This window comes from Egretta garzetta, unplaced genomic scaffold, assembly GCF_000687185.1.
Source record: "Egretta garzetta isolate BGI_Z169 unplaced genomic scaffold, ASM68718v1 scaffold1, whole genome shotgun sequence".
In the NCBI taxonomy this organism is placed as follows: Eukaryota; Metazoa; Chordata; class Aves; order Pelecaniformes; family Ardeidae; genus Egretta; species Egretta garzetta.
In genome coordinates, this window is record NW_009258542.1 from 743,842 (window position 1) to 764,246 (window position 20,405).

The 20,405-nt window shown below is 40.6% G+C and overlaps 1 protein-coding gene across 2 annotated transcripts; it reads left to right on the top strand.

The window, feature by feature from the left end:
* Positions 1-328: 328 nt before the first annotated feature.
* On the top strand, positions 329-10,362 carry YIPF5 (Yip1 domain family member 5). 2 transcript variants are annotated; one of them, XM_009646782.2, is made up of 5 exons: positions 329-452; positions 1,993-2,165; positions 3,419-3,564; positions 5,613-5,794; positions 6,293-10,362. In XM_009646782.2, exons 1-5 carry the CDS (start codon positions 352-354, stop codon positions 6,453-6,455), a joined length of 765 nt encoding a protein of 254 aa, XP_009645077.1. In that variant the 5' UTR covers positions 329-351; the 3' UTR covers positions 6,456-10,362. The 2 variants fall into 2 exon arrangements, with proteins under 2 accessions (XP_009645077.1, XP_035758666.1); XM_035902773.1 differs by having other exon boundaries at positions 360-732.
* Positions 10,363-20,405: the final 10,043 nt, after the last annotated feature.

Below are 20,405 nucleotides of genomic sequence, written 5' to 3' on the forward strand. Positions count from 1 at the left end.
CTTCGGGAGCCTGGGCGGCCCCGCGGGAGGGCTCCTCGGCCAGGTCCTGCGCCCAAGCGAGCGGGCAGAGCTGCTCGGTCTGTCGGAAGCGCTGCCTGTCGGGAGGGGGTTGGAGACCCGAGCAAATGAGGGTGGTGAAACAGTGGAAGAGGTTGCCCAGAGAGGTGGTGGAGGCCCCATCCCTGGAAGCATTCAAGGCCAGGTTGGATGGGGCTCTGAGCAACCTGATCGAGTTAGCGGTATCCCTGCTCCTGCAGGGGGGTTGGACTAGATGACCTCTAGGGGTCCCTTCCAACCCAAAACATTCTATGATTCTATGAAACCTCGCTGCTCTCTTGCAGATACCTTGCGATGTCCGGGTTTGACAGCTTCAACACAGACTTCTTCCAGACGAGTTACAGCATTGATGACCAGACACAGTCTTACGATTACAGTGGAAGACCGTACAGCAAGTAACTTGCGCATGCCTTTTGAACCCGTGTAACGTGTGTCTCCTGTAAAGCTGTTCAGTCGTGCTTCTTGAGCGACCAAGCCCGAGTTCAGATACTTCTGGGATAGTCTGTTTATTCAGAAAAGTATCCGCATTTCAGCCGACTGCTGTTGCCTGAGATTGAATTCCCGTTGCTCTGTTTTGTGAAGAGCGTAACTTATATCCTACAAAGAGTGATATAAAGCACATTGAATAATCTGCCTTCTGCGTTTTCAAGCAAAGATTAGAAAATTGAAAGAAAGGTTATATGAGTAATCTTAATTACATGAATAATCTTCACGTCTTTGGGAAAAGAAGTATCGTTCTCCAAGTCCATCTCCAGTCACTCAGGGAGTAAAAATTAGTTACAGCGTCACATAAATGAGCCTGCAATGTCAGCAGTGATTCCTAGGCTTTAGTGGGAAAGCGCAGCGGGCTCAGGGGAGCGCTCAGGAGCTCTTAGCTCTTTGTGAATATCCAGTCTCAGGCTGCGGGTTTGGTCAGTTATGTGACCTCTGTGATCCCTGCGGTAGATGGAGCAGGTCGATGCTTGTTTGTGTCCTGAAAAGGATTACAGTGCTGGGATGAGGCTGAACTCTGCTAACACATTTCCATAGTTAAATATTGTGGGCACATTTACTGTAATCTCTGTAGTCAAACTTGGAGGTGGTTAGCAGAAAGAATAGCTACAAGTTTGTGTAGGACCAGAAGGTAGCTTTGATTAGGCTTTTTTCCCAAGGTAGCAGTCTGTATTTTTATACATATAAAATCTATAATAGAAAGTATTCTACAAACAGTATAAATTGATTTGTTAGTAAATAATCGAGGATACATGAAATAAAAACTGAAAAATTGCTCTTTTTTTTTTTTTCCCCCTGCATCATGTCCTGTAGGTAGATGTCGTTATGTGTTTAATGCCCATATCGTAATTTCTCATGTATCGCAATGCTACCTGATACACATGGTGCCAAAGTGAAGGGGAAAACAGCTGCTTTTTTTTTTTTTTTTAAATCAAGCTCATTTTTAAAATATAGAGGGTAACAAAAGTGGTCATATAAGCAATTTTGTTCTCTAGCAGCGAGTTTGCAAATAAACATTCTAAATAGCAAATTAATGCTGGCATCAATTGAGATGGCAGTAGTAATTAATGGCCAATACTTGATGAAGTTTGAGATGTAAAATTTTCCTGCTCTTTTACAGGTCTACAGGCTGTAGTAGTAATCCAGTCAGTGGATAACACTCATTTCTCCAGGCTTCTGACTTAAAACCGTAAAGCAGTACTAGCATATATAGCAAGAGTTATCTTGTTTAGCACAACGGTATTGTTTTTAAGGGTTTGAATTAAGGGACATGGCTATTAAAAGGCCTGGATCTGAGCAGGGGATCATCTATTGTGACTTTTTAAAAAAAGAAGAAAGGATTGTTTTCTGCAACTTATTTACTGCAAATAAGGTTTTCTTTTGCTGGGAGGTGTTTAAAATAAAAGCCTGTATCTGTCTGTAATACAATGTCGTTCTTTGTAGGCAGTATGGAGGCTATGAATACTCTCAACAAAGTGGATTTGTCCCTCCAGACATGATGCAGCAGCAGCAGCCTTACACAGGGCAGATTTACCAGCCGACACAGACGTACACTCCAACTTCAGCACAGTCTTTTTATGGAAGTAATTTTGAGGATGAGCCGCCTCTGTTAGAAGGTACAAAACTCTTCCCATTTTGGGGATAAACTGAGTAGCAGGGTGTGTGTTCCCTACTTCTGAAAGTGCACGGTCGATTTGAAATTCTCATTAATTTTTTAAATTTAACTGTATTTTGGTGTATGAATTGCATGTTCTTGTGTGAACTTCTGCAGTTTTAGAAGTGTGCTTTATTACTTCATACCAGCTGTTCTGCAGGGGACATAATCAATTAAATGGATAATGTGACTTCGTATAGCCTTTATGACAAAACACTATTTCTGTTGTCACAAATAATACTTACAATTGCCCGCTTCTTGTAAAATAAATCGATGCAGTTAGTTTCAGTTGATTCTTTGGTTAGAACAGAAATTTTTCATTGCCAGAGAGGAATGCTAAACACTGCAGAAATTCCTATGCGGAATACAGACTGTGCAGAATGCCAGAACAGATATGTAATTATTGTCTGGATTGACGGTTTCAGTTTCCAGCTTATATCCATTGTCGTTCAGTGCCAAACAACTGAAGAACCCCTTACTGTTCCTGGTTAGAGAGATGGGTATTCATGACCGCCTATACCGATTCATGATACCTTCCACCCTGCTGTATTCTTCAAAAAAATTATTTCGCTTACATAGGTGTCTGAGTTGGGCAAAAAGGAACTGCATTCATAACTGGGTTTTGACGCACAACTGTGGTCAAACTGTATGGATGGAGACTTGAAATCATTTCTAGCTGGAGGGAGCTGTGAAACTCCTTGTCATGAGACACTGAGTGTTAAAAGGGGTGGGTGGCTTTTTTAGTGGGCTCGATGGCTGGTTTATGAAAGAGAAAAATCCACTGAGGGAAATGAAGTACAGAGAAACTACTTTGAATTAGAAACCCTTGTCCCACCAGTCATTGGAGACTTGCAGAAGCTGCATCTTCTGTGCTTATACTCTTTCATACATACCTGCTTTTGACCACTTACAGGGACAGGGTATTGGGCTAAATGAACTTTTGAGCTGACCCAGAACACTGCGCTTACGCTCTTACCTGGTCCTTCAGAAACCACCTTATCGCTTCCGAGCATTTGAGACCTGGAATCTGTGGAGGCAGCACACTCAGCAGCTTGAGGAAAGATGGAATAACTCAATTCTCTGGTCCCTATAGGGTGGTGTCTAGAGGAGATTTAAAAGTAAAGAGGCAGGGAAAACTAAGAGTGAAGCAATGGGGCAACAGGAAGGGAAAAAATGAAATAAATATATGCATAATTCTCTTCATGTAATTTGTAGAATTGGGGATCAATTTTGACCACATCTGGCAGAAGACACTAACTGTGCTACACCCATTAAAAGTAGCGGATGGCAGCATCATGAATGAGACTGATTTGGCTGGACCAATGGTCTTCTGTCTGGCTTTTGGAGCCACATTATTACTGGTAAGATATTGATGTTAAAATATTACTATTTGTGCTTTAATATGCTTGGAAACACTGGGGAAAAAAGCTAAATTACCTATAGGTTTATTGGAAGTGACTTCTTGGCATGGAGGCCAAAAAAGCACATCCTGGCTAAGAATTTGTAGCTGTGTGGAAGAGGAGGTGGGCCTTCACACACTGCTGTTTGAAATTAATGAGTTCGCTATTGCTTTACTTCAGTGCTTGTTTTTTGCATGGCAATTATTTCAGTGTAATTCATATTTCTTGTCATATTTTGCTTTTGAGCGATATGGCTCCCTTTTGTCCCAGGAATGGGTGTGACCCATGTTCTCAGATCTTTTACTTGTTTAGGGTTTTTTTTTTAATAGATTGAGATTTTTTTAGTTTCAGAATCATACCTTGTCTTTTTGCAACTTCTTTATTATCTTCTATCTTATCAGGAATCAGAACAATGGACACATTAAATGTTTGAATTTTTATTTCATTTCTTCATTTAGGAGTTTCTTTTATTTTTTAACTCCTGTTGTATTTAATATTTGAGTTTATTTCTCTGTTTTGTTTCCTTGTATTTCTTTGCTCCATGCTCGTTATTCATTGTTCTCTCCTGATATTCAAGAGGCAAGGAAACTCAAAATTCATGAGTAAAAAGTGATTTTCTAAGTACTGAGACATCAGGCATGACTTTCAGTATCAAGAGTCAGTCTGGTAAAACACTTCTGAAGTAAACCTGCTTTCAGATTTTTTTATACTTCTTAATATGTCAACAGCTGTTGAAGCCTGGTGGTTTTTATTTTAGTTGAGCTTAATTGAAATAAGCTTGTGCTTTAATGACTCAAAAGTGTCAATTATGAAATGAGAGTAGCAGCAAACAGTCTTCCTTGTCATTGAAAGCTTCAATATTTTTAATCAGTTTTTTTCTCTAAATGTCTTCAGGCACTGCGTTTAATTTTTGCCTGAAATTTCACATTGCTGCAATGCTTAGGACACAGTGCTTTGGTACCAAGGGGACTTTAAGCCTACTTTTATAAGTAACCTTTATTTATGGAAACTAGGCCAGTAGAATTAATGAACAAGTTTGTAATAGATACATTTGAATGTTCTTTTCCTAAGAAATTATTACTTTCTTCTGTGTGGTTTTTTTAAATGCATTTGAGTGTAGTGAAAGAAAACAAGCTTAGCCTAGCAAAAAGGTTAAAGCAGATCTGATTGTTTTCTAAAGCACTTGAGGAAAAAGAGAGCTGGGTTGTAAGTAAACTTAGTCTGGAAGCTGGTGGTGGGAGACAGACCTCGAAGCTGCACACCACCGTAGCTTCAGTAACTGCATGGTCCCATGTTCCTGCAGGGGTGGACATGATGCATTGTGCACGTTTTTGATAGATGTTATAAGGGAAGCAGTGATCTCATTGTTGGAAAAACATGGTGACTTAGGATATGTACCTTTTGAAATAATGTGTGTATGCTTTCTACATACTTGTTAGCAAGCAAAATTCTGATTTTGACTTTTTAAAATAAAATCTACGTGAGTTAATTCTGCTGTTCATATACAGTGCTTTGCAGCTCATCTTCAGGTGTTTCTGGGAATTTTTCATAATTTACCTTTGTGGAGTCTATCACAAATTAAAGGATTTAAGTTCTGGATTAGTCAAGAAGTTGTTCCTGAATTACAATTTTTTTTTTGGTCTTTATACACTAGTTTTGTAAAGATTATTATTATTGCAATCAATTGGTATGAGAAGTTAGGGGATTAAACCCTAAAGAATTCATAGGCTTTTGCAGCTCAGATGAAATAATAACAATTTGATCAAAATCTGCTCATCAAGATAGGTAAAGTTAGGATCAATGTGCCTCTTGGGTGCCTAGAATATACAGGTGTTCTGGAATTCAGGTTGTGGGAAAATACTGCCTGCTGAATTTGAATATAGGAATTGGGTGTGGGGGACAACAGGGAAAAGGAAGATGCTCTGTAAACATTCTTTCCTTTTCCCTTTGTTTGTGGGAGGCATTGCTTGTTCTGGTAACTAACATGCATTCCTCTGCTTGACTTTCAGGCTGGTAAAATTCAGTTTGGATATGTGTATGGAATAAGTGCAATCGGATGTTTAGGGATGTTTTGTCTCCTGAACCTAATGAGCATGACGGGTGTCTCGTTTGGCTGCGTTGCCAGTGTCCTTGGATACTGTCTTCTTCCTATGATCCTACTTTCCACTTTCGCAATTGTATTTTCGTTGCAGTAAGTACATAGACTTTGCAATTTGGTAATAGATTCCTCTCCTGTGAGATGGTGAAGGAAGTTATTAAAAGGAATTTTCGTATTCAGTGATGAAGCTGCATGTAACTTGAATATGACAGATTTGTAGTAAGTGTAAAAACAGGAATGTCAACATCTTCAGGTATTTACTGGATGAAAGATAGGTGAATACTGAAGAAAATCAATGTGCTTACTCATGAAATTAGGGACTGAAAAGCAAGAACTTGCTACAGTTACTTTACTCACCACTTTTACATTTCATATGCACAAAGTAAATTTCGGGGGTTTTTTTATGCTGTCATAATTGAATAAGAACATTCTGAAGTCTTTACTGGAATTATTTAATTTAAAAAGTCAAAGACGGAAGCTAAAATTCATCTTAGAATCTGTAAAAGGTGTTACAAGGAGTTCAGTTACAACTCCCATAAGCATGTATACACAAGTCTTACATGAATTCTCTTTTCATTTCTGTCTTTGTAGGGGAATGATGGGGATTATTCTCACGGCTGGAATCATTGGCTGGTGCAGCTTTTCTGCTTCCAAAATCTTTATTTCTGCCTTAGCAATGGAAGGACAACAACTTCTAGTAGCATACCCCTGTGCTTTATTGTACGGAGTCTTTGCTCTCATTTCTGTGTTTTGAATAGACTGTCCAAACTGTTGGACTCCAGTGGGCCAAAATGAAAACATCAACTTGGAACATTTAGTTGGACCAGAAACAGCTGCAAACAACTGTATAGTGTTGCTATCACGAAACTTAGACCTGTTTTGAATCATCTGGAACAATGAAAACAAATGTCTCGTGTTCACTTTTTTAGGACTTTGAATACCGTTTTCAAATGACCTGAGGTGTCTATAGCTTTAATAAGTGTTCATGCTTATCAAGTTAATGTAATTTCTTTCCCATTCCTGTATCTTTAGAAGAGTTACTCTTGGTTGTTTACTTGAGAGTTAGGGTTTTGTGTTTGTGTGTTGGTTTTTGTTGGTTTTTTTTTTTTTTGTTGTTTTGTTTTTTTTAGGGGCGGGATAAGGTTTGCAGTTATAAATGGATAGATTTTAATTGGCAAAAGTTAACAGAACTGCAGATGCCATAGATTTGGGGTACTCTCTGGATAAATCTGCATTAATAAAGAACCTATTTCCTGTCCCCTCTTACCAAAACCAAAATGCACAAATGAACACAAGCAATTAGAGTATTTTCTATATTTTAACAAATATACTCTTAAGGTCTTTGGTCTCATTTATTTGTTCATTTGATGTGATAGTATTTCAGGATTTAAGATACATAAATTACGAATTAGAAAACAGATGCTTAAAAGTTAAAGGGATCTGTAATTCTGTCACACTTGAAATATGAGTACATTTGGATGTCTAAGTAGCTATATGTTAACTTGGATTTCTGAAGATGACTTCAACTAGAGTTTCTTTTCCTAATGGTGCACATACTAGTAGATGAAGAGTAATCTCTTTTGCAGTACTTCCAAGGAAAACACCATTTTGAAAATGTTATGCTTGTCAGTATTGTAGTTACTGTAAAATAATTTAAGGCGTATTGATTAAATTTTCCTTAAATTTTGAAAAAGGTGTTTGATTCTTATAATCTTTCTTTTCTAACAGAGTTCAGAAACTTCAGTATTGAAGCAAAATTATATTTAAATATTTAATAAAACTGTATTCAGTTAATGGATTTGATACTTGCTCTAGTTACAAATACTTAATCCTACATGAGAATTACCATCTAGTTTGTGGTGTTAGTCACTTACAAGAAGTCTTAGAAGCGTAAGAAGTGGGAAACCTAAAAATGCTTCATATAAGCACTTGCTAATTCTTAAAATAAGCAAGAAAAGGATACAGGCATTTTTAACTCATTCTGGGGAGGGAATGTTGCTTACCTGGATAGTAATTCCCTGCCCCTGCCTTGGAAATGAAAAAGTGCTAAAAAAGTGCTAGTTTATAACTACCGTTTCTTCAGCAATTTAATCCAAGGGATTTAATTTCATTGAATTTACCACAGGTGTTAGTCTGATGTGCATCTGTGACGTCCGTGGAAGGATCTCTTCGTAGGCTTGAGGAGTTGAGTCACTGGTCAGAGGTGTGAACACCTTCTGGTAGGACTCAGCTTGCGAATGCATCTCCAAAGGAAAGCTTTCATCCTGCTGGTATGTGAATGAATAATTCCAAAGGCTCGGCACACGTTTCTGTTAATTCCCTTATTCTGCACGTTCTCCTAAAATTACCTTCCTAGTGCCACTAGAAGCTACTGAGAAGGCCCTTTGTTAGTGAGAGCCAGCTTTTGCGTGTGTCGCTGGGTGCTGTGGGAAGTGTCATAGGAGGGTAAAAGCCTTTAAGAACCAAACACTGATGCACAAAACCATTCTGACTTGCGTTATGTACTGTAACTGGCTGTCACAGTGAATTTTAAAACACACACGCATAAAAACCCTTCAATTTCCTTCCAGAAGTGAATTCAGGAGCCCAGATAATTTTCTACTTTGATGTCTTATTACAAATTATCATCCTATATAAAAGTGGTGAGTTGGTTTTTATTTAGCAAAATGTTTTATTCTGTACTTGGTAGTTCTGATTTCTTTGGTTTAGTAGACCGCATCTGCCCTGGTGCACAAAGTTCTTACTCCTTTTACTGAAGAACATTACCTGCTGATGGAGCATGATGTCCTGTATTTGTGCAAATAAATTATGGTGATTACCTTTACTAATGAGGCCTAATTAAATACAGAATTGCTCTAGTAAGTATAAAAGCTCACATACTTTCTTGAGCACATCAGGTTCTAATACTCAAATATTGTATTTTTGTGAAGCGAGCTAATTAAGCTTACCTTGCATAAACAAATGAGGTTCATTTTTTAAAGTTTGCACTGATTCTCTTGATAGCTTCCAGGGTGGTTTACTGATGTGTGACACTTATTTATAACCTTTTCTCTCATGAGCAAACCAAGCGCACAGGAAAAATGTTAAGATTAGCTTGTCTCAGTGTAGCACCAGCCATACAGCTGCTGAGTTTGGCAAGACCATATGAAAAGGTATTTCACGTATGTTCACAAAGTTCCTGCTCTGGCAGTAGAGGATACCACATGCTCTACTCGAGCAGCGAGGTTTGACCAGTGAGTTTCAGGAACATTTTGTTTTCTTCAGCTCACATTGTGGAGAACTTAGCAGTGAATTTCTAGCTGGACTCTTAGGGGCAGGAGAGAAACAGATGCAAGTAGAAGGTCAAATACTCTTAATTCATAGAGGACTTCATAAAAATGCAATGTTATGTCTAGACTGGTAGTCTCAAATATCCCCAATTTCTGGTACATCACATTTAATGTGATTCCATTGACCATGTTTATTGCCTTTCCAAAATCAATTCCATTGATTTTCTGTAATAATATTTTGTCCTAGACTTGCTTCAACTTTAGTTACATTTCAGATGATTTAATCTTGCCATCACATAGAATGACAAGATTATATGCTGTAATTCTTTACTCCCACCTTTGCCTTTCACGTTTAGTAGGACTTTTTTTACTTTCTAAATCTGAACTCTCCCCCACAGTCTGTTGACATCAGTATTCTCATCTAGTTTTCAGATGAAATACATTACTTGCTTCCATCCTACATTGTCTCTTGACAATTTCGTGTTACTCAGTTTAAAGCATTGGAATGTGAATGCTGATGTTGCTTTTTTTAAAACTGCTTTTCTTATCATGCCCAATCTTGAAATTACTTCCTATTCTGCAAAAGTTAAGTTACTTTTCCCAGTTTGTCCATTTTTTGTTTAAGTTTGTCGATGTTTTGATAGTGACTTTTTCAGATCACTTGTTTTGCTATGAGGCAGCTGCTGACTGTAGTTGTTTTTTTCTATAGGCAACATTTCTGTAAATATCAACAAGTTACATGGCACATCCTTTAATAAAAAACACGGTTTTTTGGTGCTTTTAGGCCTTTCATCTGTGTGCTGGTGTTCTTGAGGGGCTGTTACTTGTTTAATGATGGATGAACACCTTTAGAAGCCACAGAGAGCAAGGACTGATTTGGTGTTTTCTGTGAAGCCAGATGTTCCTCCATCCTCATGGCTGGACAGGAGCATCCTGGATTTGTATGGGGAGCCGCAACATCGCTGTGCACCAGCATTGCTTGTGCTTTGCCCTGCCTACTCTCCAAAAATCTTACTTCCATAGAGTTGAGCGGTCCAGACTGGCTTACTGTAGAGGCCCCTCGTTCAGGTCTGTAACAAGAAGCTGGAGTACCCTTGGGCTTCTCTGTTTTGCTAGATAATCTGTGCATGAAGGATCTGGGACTGTCGCTCCTCTAGGGACCGATGGTTGCAGTTGGGCACGTGCTTTGTGGTGCAAAGGCTGGGCTGGTCACAGCCTGAGAGCACTCAGTGGGAGGGAGTCACTTGCTAGTGCACTAACGGTGCATTAGTTCGTATCAGTACCATTGTTTAAAAGTTTGTTAATGCTTTTTAGGAACCACTTTGGCTAAAAGAACAGCCAGCACTTTGGGGTATAACATTCGTTATACCACAGAAGCAGGGTTTGCAAAAGAGAGAGCATGTTTCACTATGCCAGTTGATTTACCTAGATGAGCTTTCAGTCTGTCTTCACTGAGATGCTTTGGAGTGTGTTGTTAATGTTACCTGCTGCATCGTAACAAAAAAAGGAAGGAATGGAGCAACTGGGGCTTGCTGTTTCCTGCTTCTCCGCTGGGTGGGCCTGCAACACATCTGATGTACTACGATATCTCTGTACTGTGATGCTTCTGATACACTGTAAGGCAGGGCTCGGGGCTGGCACAGCTCAGCATTGGGAAGCCGTTCCGCTCCTTGCTTGTCTCCCACAACATCAATAGCAATTACATTTCCAGGTAGTCAAACCGCTAATGTTGTCAAGCTGGGTTTCTGTTCCCTGTAACGGGGAAAGGATTCATTTCAGTCGTGGCCTGTCAAATTAGCAGAGATGCTGTGTGTGCTGGGTAGCCCTCCTGGCAACAGTGAACCTTTGCTACATTTCATTCTTTGTATAAAGCTGTAATATTTCTGACCAGCTGTGTTGTGGTTGGTTTTTTTTTTTTCTCATTACCGGGAAGTCTCTTCGTTTTCTGTATGCAGTCAAAAGCACATCAAATTATCTTTGTCTGGGTAATTCACTGCCTTTCCAACTGTTGGGTGATAGAGACAGACAAGCTCTTCCCTCGTGTGGATCACATTGTGTTGCAGAACTGTCTCGGTACCTTTTGTCCATGTAAGTTGACACATCCTTCCTTTGCTATACTTTTAAAATTTATTTAAATAGCATCCCTCTCAGAATTAAAACAATTTATTTAACACAATCTATGGGATTAGAAGAGGTTTTAAAATATTTTTTGTTGTTTAGAAGTTGCAAGCCCTAATATGTCAAGATGTGAGGACCTCAGATTACTTATTGTGGTTATCCTTGAGTGTCCTGTGAGATGGGGAAGTTCTGATGTCCTGTTTTGTAGGTGAGGGATGGAGTAAGGAGATGTATGTAATTTGTGTGAGTCCTGCGGCATTTGATCACCTTTATGCCAGCAAAACATAACAGGGTATTTCTCCAGGGGGGGAATTCTCAGTCCAGCTCTCTGGGACACACAGTTTGAAAGTGGGAGGAGGTTTTGTAATTGGAAAGTCTGTTGATTATGTTTGGCAGCTTTGTGCTTTCCTAACCAAAGCCAGCAGGCCGTTAGCCAAACAGCAGTCCATGCTTTGGGAAGGACTGCAGGCATTGTGCTCTTAAGGGCATTTTTTTTCTCCTATTATTTCTTTGCTTTATTGCAGAAAGTACTGACATTAGAGAAGCGAGGATTCTCTGGTCCTCATCAGGAATGGTGAAGTGGAAGATTGTCTAAAATTAGACACTACTCCTGGAATAGACCTCTCAAATTGTACTGTAATTATGTGTCTTTAGGAAGAAGGGCGTTGCTCTATTTCTTTACACACTAAACTCCACCACACCATTCTTGGAATTACAATGCTTTTACCATACACATTTCTGTTAATTTTTTCCCACTATTCCTGCTTTTCTGCTGTTAGCATAGGAAAATCAAATCTTCTTGTATACCTGACTTACCTGCTGATTTACCAGACCTATTTGCTTTTCAGTCATGGAATTTGCATCCGCTTTCATACAAGAGCTGCAGCCAAAGGTAAGAAGCATTCTGTGCTCCTGCCGGAAAGACGACCCCAGTTCCCATGAGCTGTCCTCTCTATTGCACTCAGCCACTGCAGTGACGTGAAGTTAGCATCAGGCTTTGAACCAGACCCTGCCAAAGGCACTCTACCTCTTTTCTCAAGTCCACAGAATAATGATTTACTGCTAAAGAGGTCAGGAAAAATTCCTTGTCTAGTCTGCCTGTTCCCTGGCACAAAGCTTTGGGTAGCTCCTGAGAGGAGGTGTGTTTTCCCCTTTGTAAATGTGTGGTTTGCATCTCATGTTGCTAAATTCATTACAGGAGGATATTTCACCTCTCGGATCTGCACAGGGTTTCCTCACACCCAGCTTGTCCATGGGTAAGCCTGTCAGGGGGAGGTCACTAGAGATACACAGTTTAATGATCCAGCTGAGCACTGGTCCCAGAACTTTTTGGCCAAGTCTTTGCAGGCCCATTGGCAGCAAGCACCAGCGAAGGCTTATCTTCAGCAGTTTTTATTAATCCAAACTCGAGGCCATTTGGACCTCAGGATAAAATCCAGACGTTCTTACTTGGGGCGTGATTTATCCCACTCTGGTGAGTGCCAGCTTCTCAGTTCTTTTTTTAGGCAGAATTCCCATTTCGTTCAACATGAGACTTAGCTGAATCAACAAGATTAATATTTGGCCAATAATTATGTCAGGCAAATCTGGATGAATGTCCGAATTTACAAATAAACCTGACAGGCTAGGACCCTTGGCTTGTACCTCTGCTCCTGTCAGCGTCAGACCCAAGCGATGCCCAGCCTCCCAAGCCCGCGCTCGGACTAGCTGCATCCGCAGAGAAAAGAATCTCCGTGTTGATAGATCAATGCCAGCTCCTTACCTTATAAATGTAAAGAGTCTGAAAAGTACGTTCATCGAGGACTTTTGGTTTAGTAAAGGATACAATCTGCAGAAGTGCAAATCCATCTTAGTAACTTACTGTATTAACCCGTTCATGTTCAATTACCCGAGAAAGCTGAAGCTCGTGTTGTCCCCGTACCATCAAGACAAACACTAAAGACTCATGACAGGTTATGGCGGATTTTAGTAAGTTCAGTGCCTTTTTGTTTATTTAATCTTCACTTTATTAATGTGAGTCAATCTTCTGATTGTTTTAGTGGCTAGTTCAAATGTTAATTGTCAATAGGAAAAGATAATCTAGCATCTTGGCAAGGCTCTGCTGGTAGTGTGGCTGCTTTACTGAATCACAGATGGAAACATTTAAATTCGGGATCATTTTCTCATTCCAGTGTTTTGTCCCAATTAAAAAATTACTGGTTCAGACAAGGTTAGGAGATCTGAAGAAGGCAGAGTCTGTACTTTACTGCCAACAGCAGATGTCACATTACTTGCCACTCTGCTTTCTTACAGATTCATTTAGCCAAATTCTGCCAAATACCCATGTGGTTTATTTTAAAAGCCCTGAGCCTGCAAGGTACTGAATTACCTTTAATCATTTTAGATAGGATTTGAGAAATTTCAACATTCCCCTTGAGGATACAAAGAGTGGTTTTTTATCTTTTGGAATAGGCTGTTCCAGGAAAGTCAGATGGGGTTCTCTGCACAGCAGATACACCATGAAACCACAGACTTCTGGCTAGCTTGTCACTGTCTCATCACTCTCGCTGCAAGATCGGTCTGATGGTCACTCTCTTGGAATTGGATCCAGATTTTCTGAAGTGAGGCCTCAGAACTGATCTCTGAAAACCATATGGTTGCCCTGTTTATCGCCCTCCTGTGAGCACTTAGTTTGGTTCCCCAGGGGAAGTCCCTTCCTCGGGGTCCCCTGTTACGGGGGTGGGGTGTGCACATGCACTCAGCGGTGAAGCCCCAGTTCACCGCTGCGGGAGAGCAGGCAGGACCCAGCACCCGGGGCTGAAGGCAGAGCCCTCTGCTGTGACACCAGTTTTCTAATGCCACCCATTGGATTAACACCCATGCTTTGTTCCCTTGGCCACCTCTGTGGCTGTCTCTCCAGTGCCCCCCGTGAAGGTTTCCGGCTCCCACATGCTCCTCTGCTCTCAGCTGGGGAAGGTCGGTCTGGATGGCCCCGGAGAAGTCCATCACCTGGTATAAAGACAAGATGAACTAATTTCTGACAGATAGGTCTGACCTGTCCTTTAAAACTCCAGCTGGAGGGAAATGACACAATCTCCCTTGAACACCTTGTCAGTGCTTTGCTAACTTTATGATTAGAAAATGGCCCATGATGTCAGGCCTATTTCTTCCTATTTCTTCTTCCCTTTAATGCACTTTATTATTACTATTCTATCCACAATAGACATGAAAGACAGCTTATTCTCTTCCTTTTGGCAGCAGCCTCTTACATAATGGTGAACTCGTTCTAATTTCCCCTGTCATTCTTCTCTTTTCTTGAAAAAACCTGTTTGACTACCCACTGCAAGTCCCAAATCCTCTTCTACAGAAATGCTACTGAGCCCATGGTTACCCGTCTTGTTTATAGGCATTGACATTTCTTCTTTAAAATAGCGTTGTGCACTGTACTCAATTCCATCTTAACAATTCAGACCGTTTCTCCAATTTATGTAGATCAATTTGAACTCTAATCCCATCTCCAAAGTGATTGCAGTGCCTTCTGCTTTGTTATCATCTTTAAATTTCATCCCCCAAGTTGATTAAAATAGTGAATAGTGCAGCTGAGGGTGGGGTATATTGCCTGCATTTAATACTGATGCAGTCATAATTTTGCTCTCACGTTTCAGCCTTTGTAGTAAATTTTCTGAACTGTGTTTCTTGTAAATCACGTTATCACATCTGTAAATCACGTTATCACATCTGCTGCTTCCCCGTCTTTAATAAGAGCAGTTACTTGTGGAAGAAGTTAACTAGGTTTTCCTAGTCTGCTTTCTCTTACAATTCCATATTGGCTGTTTCCTATCACCTTATTTTCTTCTATGTATGTACAGACTGATTCTTTTAATTATTTTCCAGCCTCCTTATAGGCACTAACATTTGTTCCTCACGTCCTCTTTTTAAGAGAGCTTTATTTGTCCCTCCGTAACTACAGCGTTCATGGCCCCATCTCTGCACTTGCCGCGCACGTTGTTAAGATGATTGCAGTTGGCCAAGCAATTGCTCTACCCAGTTCCCAGGGAATCCTCTAGTATCCTTTAATAATCCTCCACGGACACACGATTTACAGGAACAGCCTTAACCTTTTAAGGGCGCAAGCGTTTGGTCACAGCTGGTGTTTTGGTAAAGGCTCACATAAAAAGGGCGTGTTACCATCCTTACCATCACGCAGCACTTGCTTTCCTTCCCCGATAAGTTATGGTCTTATACTTTGCTTTCACTTCTAATATATTAATAAAAACTTTTGTAAGTAAGTCTTGTTTGCAACTTTGTTTATTGATCACTTATTATTTTTCCTCTTACCTCGGCATAGGCTGCTTATTTTTTGATCATCTTTACTAGAAGAACATGCATCAAATTTTCTTTGATGGCCTCGTTTGCTATTATCAACTGTTGAGATGTTATTTGAGAAGAAGCTGAAATAATCAGAGTATTATAAGTATAGGGCTCTGTATTTTAACCTTCTCGCTGCCTTTCAGACGCACAATTTCACCACTGAATGTTTTGGGTCTACTTCAGTCTCTAAATACATGCAAAATGGTGGCTTTGAGTGCTTTTGGGTTACACAACAGATGAGAAGAGGGTCCTTGTTTCACTTTGAGTTGTTTGTTTGGCAAAATATTTGCTCAGTCCTCTGCAAATCAGGTCGCTGACTTTAGCAGACAGCCTGGAGTTAAACAAACCTGGGGATGAAGTGGCCTAAGTTCAGTTAATCTATCATAAAATGGGTTTGCTAATTCTGGAGCTGCAGCCTGGGGTTTTGGGTATGATTATGGGGGGGGTTGTTCAAAGGCAGACCAAACTAGCAGAAGCAAACCAGAGCAATGTCGTCATTAACAACAGCTGAAGGTAAGCGCTGTGCTATGAGCGGAATCTGCTTGTGCAAGTTACCAGCCCAATGCTTTTCCCATTAAAAAAAAAATATAATTATTTTTCACATAAAAAAGTGCGCTTCAGCAAAACAATTAAATAATTTAATTATATTTTATTTGAATCAAAGCCACAGCAGTTGTATTGTTCTTAAAAGCTAAAGAACAAAAATTGACCCGTGGGTATAATCTTACATGGAAGAAGAATGCCCTGGGTATGGATTTCAGTAGCAACGATTCAGCAGCAAGGACATCTGCTTGATTAGCTGCAATGGGCTTTCATGTTTTCTCTGGCTATTTTATACTCTTCTGGAATTCTTAAACTCTAAATCCTTGTATCTGAACCAGATGTATTTAACTATCACGTAATAGTAGGTTTGATCTGGAGGTTGCGAATTCACAGTTTCCTATGTCAGTAACGGCTTTCTGAGAGACGCAGATGTTTCATGTTTACTTAATTTCAGCATCTTTTAGACTGAATGTGTTTATTCACATGTTTACACAATCAACATAATGATTCAGATGCCATGGGGTAGTTTATCTCTGTTCATTTGTTTAATGTTTAAATAACATTGTCTGCTTTAAATACCAAGGTTTGCATGGGGGGGGTTGGTTTTGTTGGTTTTTTTAATTGAACAGGCCTCTCTCATTTCGCTCGTTAATCTCTGGCGATTTCACTGTCATATCTGAATAAAGTATCAGAATTAAATTTTAAATATGCATATTGACAAAAGGCAAGAAGATCATAATTATAAGTGATTGATTGGTCCAAGCCCACATCATTGGATTAATTCTTCCCTCCTTCGCACCACTGTTAATTTGGAATAAATTTGCGGCAATCAAGTGATCTTAACTCGTGTGGTAAGTATGAAGATCTTAATGTTCTGCCTGAGCTTTAATTGAGCTTAAAAGGCCTAATTCTGCCTCAAATCTATTCTTATTTTTGTTTCAGACCTGGAGTGAATGTAGAGCTTAAATTTGAAAATGATCCTCCTGTCTACATATTAGCTAGTGATAGTTTTCCCACCCAGTAATTGCTTCCATTAATAGGCTCAAACTTTCCCACAGGGATGGAGGATACAGCACAGCCGTGCTGAGGTGCTGCTGTAGCTGCAGAGGTGGTTTTAGAGCAGATCACTTAAACATACGCACGTATGGAATGGGATTACATTTGCCGCACGTTACCCCTATCACTTCTCATAAGATTTGTCGCTAATATGCAGTGATTTATTTACAGAATGCCACGAGGGAATAAAGCCGCAAAAGGTCTGAGTGCTTCAGAGTGAGGTAAATAGTGGGTTGTAATATATTTAACAAATTATTATGAAAAACACAGGAAAAGAAAGAGGAAAAACACATTCCCTGGCTATGAAATTGCTTGAATGTAAGTCAGGAGCACTGTTCAGTCAGGAGTATTTTCTTGGCTTTTCCCTGCATAAATAAATCGTCACAGCGTACACAGTGGACATGGCGATGCGTACTAAATTCTACCCCGAAAGCTCCTCGCCCAGCGCTCCATCCCCTGTCACGGTATCAAAAAAAAAAAGGCGAGCCCACCGCCCCGGGGAGCCGCGTGGCTGCGCGAGGCAGGGATCAAGCTGCCTGGTAAGGCACGGCAAGCATTCCCCTTTCTGCCTGAGTGTAAGGGGGTCTGAGGCAGACTCCTGCCTCCTGCTCCCCGCCAGCATCTGCCTGGGTCTGTAGGCAGGGTGCAGAGGATAAATGGTCAAAAAAAACCCATCCCAAAACCCAACAAAACCCACCCCCTGGTTATTCTTTGTTCTCTTTGCATTCAGTATCTTTCAGACAGTTACCCAAGACATCCAAACTTTTACCTTGTAAAAAAAATAGATTGGTTTAATTAGGAAATACAGGACGAAAAGAATAACGCCTGTTCTGTTTGTGCGCACACAAATGGTGGGACAACTAATTTATTTTTTTGGTAGGTTCCCTTTATTTGGGTTGAGAAAGGGATGACAGAAAAAGGAAGAGCTGGGTTTTCTCCTAGCATCGCAGTCAAACTGAAAGTTTTCCCATAAATTGCAATGAATTTTTCCTACAGGCAGAGCCACAACAGCGACACATTTTAGATTCAAACCTAGATCTAGCAAGTTTAGCCAGTTGTCATTTCTTTTTTAGGCCAGCATAAGAGTTTTATAGCGAGACACTCGGTCTACAAGCAGACAGATGTATCCATGCAGAAGCCAGTGCTCGTGGATGCGGAACCTGTGCTGCAGCTCGTCTACAAGCTACAAAACTGCCCCCCATTAGTTCTCACGGCAAAGCTTCGCTAGCAGGGAAAAAAAACCCATAAAGCAAAAGCAGCTAAGTAGAAGAACAGAAAGTTAATTTGCCATTAAATCAAACTGAGGTTGTGAACAGATTCTCTATTGCAGATTACAGATGAGAAGCAGGAGGACAAAATTGGAAAGAGGTGAGCAGGCAAAGCTGAAAGTTCTTAAACTATCGATTATCAATGAAGCCCGATGTGGTACGTATGTGACTTGTGCTCAAATATCATCCTTTATCATGAGCTTTGGCTGCTTATCAGCCCACCTTTCCAGTCAAAACTGGGAACGTGGTGGTGGGCCTTCCCAGCCTGGCTGGCTTCCCTATGGAGCAGGCTGGAGCACAGATGGAGATGCGGGGGGCTCAGGGACGTGTGCTGCCCAGGGGCATGTGGCCACGGGGGCTTTCACCCCCCCACCTCCCTCTCCCCTCTGCTCCCCCCAGCGCACAACTGCAAGCAAACCAGAGCCTTCGCCCCCTGCTGCCTGTACCCTTCCAATTCTGTCGGACGAGCAGCTGTAGCAACATCTGCCAGCTCTCAAAACATCTACGCTCCTGCAGGTACAATCCTGGCTCTTTTGGCCATACCTGGTGCCCCTGAGCACAGTTGTTATTAATGTCACCTTTCTCTGGGCTGGGGGGACCTGTCAATCCCCCTGTCAGCAGGAGCAGGGAGCTGTCATTGAGTTATGGGCTGCCGAGCGGGGAGGGGGAGGAGGGGAAGAGCTGGCAGGGAGCTATGAAAATAATTATTTCCAATTGAATCACAGAGGCAGTAAAAGCCGCTACAAACCTAACTTTTGTAATGGTTACGTAGCTATACCAAATATTCCTTCTTATTCTCAACTAATCCATGTTATTAAAATAATTTGTCTCCATCATGAATTCTATATGAACGCGGTAAGTATTCATAATCCGCTAAAAATTATCCTGTTTTGAGTAGCATGAAAGTATTCAAATTAGATTATTTCAGATCATGTTTTTAAAAGCAAGGAAGACTTTCTTATTTTGTCATTAAAATACATCCTAGCAATACTGTACAGTACCTGCAGCTCACAGCCAGAAATCTGTGTCAAGTTGATATGAAAAATACTGGGTTTCAATAGTGCACTAATTCTGCTGCACTATACCCTATTCTTACCTGAGAATAAGCTCAGGTCCAGCTCTGAGAGAGAAAACTAATTTACTGACCTGGAGAATCTCACTGGCTGAAACTTTGCAGAGTTTCATACACTGGGGATCCCGATGGGCTTCAAATACTGGAGGTAAGGAGAGAAAAAAAAAAAGTTCATAAAATCACATGGCCCCTTTCCTTGCCAATGCAGAGCTATTCCTTTCTGTGCCCAAGCCAGGCTACTTTTAAACATGCTAATGACTTCCCACTGCATTGCTGAGAGGAGGTGATGCATCCCTAAACAGAGAAGGTATCTTCCTGAAGTTAGGATGTCTTCCCCTTTGACCATGGCACTTGGAAGCATCTTAAATACACATTGGAGAAATACAACAACGGGTTTTGTCTTCCTGCCACAATCTGTAATGAATTGGCTTCACCGATTTGTAGGGATTTTTGCTCCTATTTCTTTCTGATTATTTTGTCCGTATGAGTGAGCCTGCACGCTCGCTGGGTGTGCAGCATTTTTGAGGAGATGCTAACGTTTTCATGCTGTAAGTAGCTCTGAAGCAGTCGCATTCAGCTCTCTCCCTGCTTCTACCTCCAGCACATTTGTTTGCTTGTTTTCACTCTGGATTGCTAAGAAGATGATTGAATAACTGCAGAGGCCATTTCTTGTTCCTTTATTGTTTTCAAAGCAAATACAGGCAGAATTGTAGACCCTGGAGAAAATACAGCTAAGCTAAATTTTGAAATTGTAAAGTGCTGGCAGCAGCTAGATAATACTCATTAAAAACATCAAGCTGAAGCTCTGAAACCTCTCTTCAGTTTACACAGTAATTCGGCTGGAAGTATGTTCTATGGGAGTTTTTTTCCATGGAAACCTGAAGTGTAATCCCCCAAACAACTCACTTCACTCTAGCGTATATGAGCTTGATGTTTAGATACCACCCGACTATGTTAGTCTGGTTGCTATGGTCCTGTTTTTCATATAACCTTTGATTAATACACTAACCATCGCAAGAAGTTGGAGG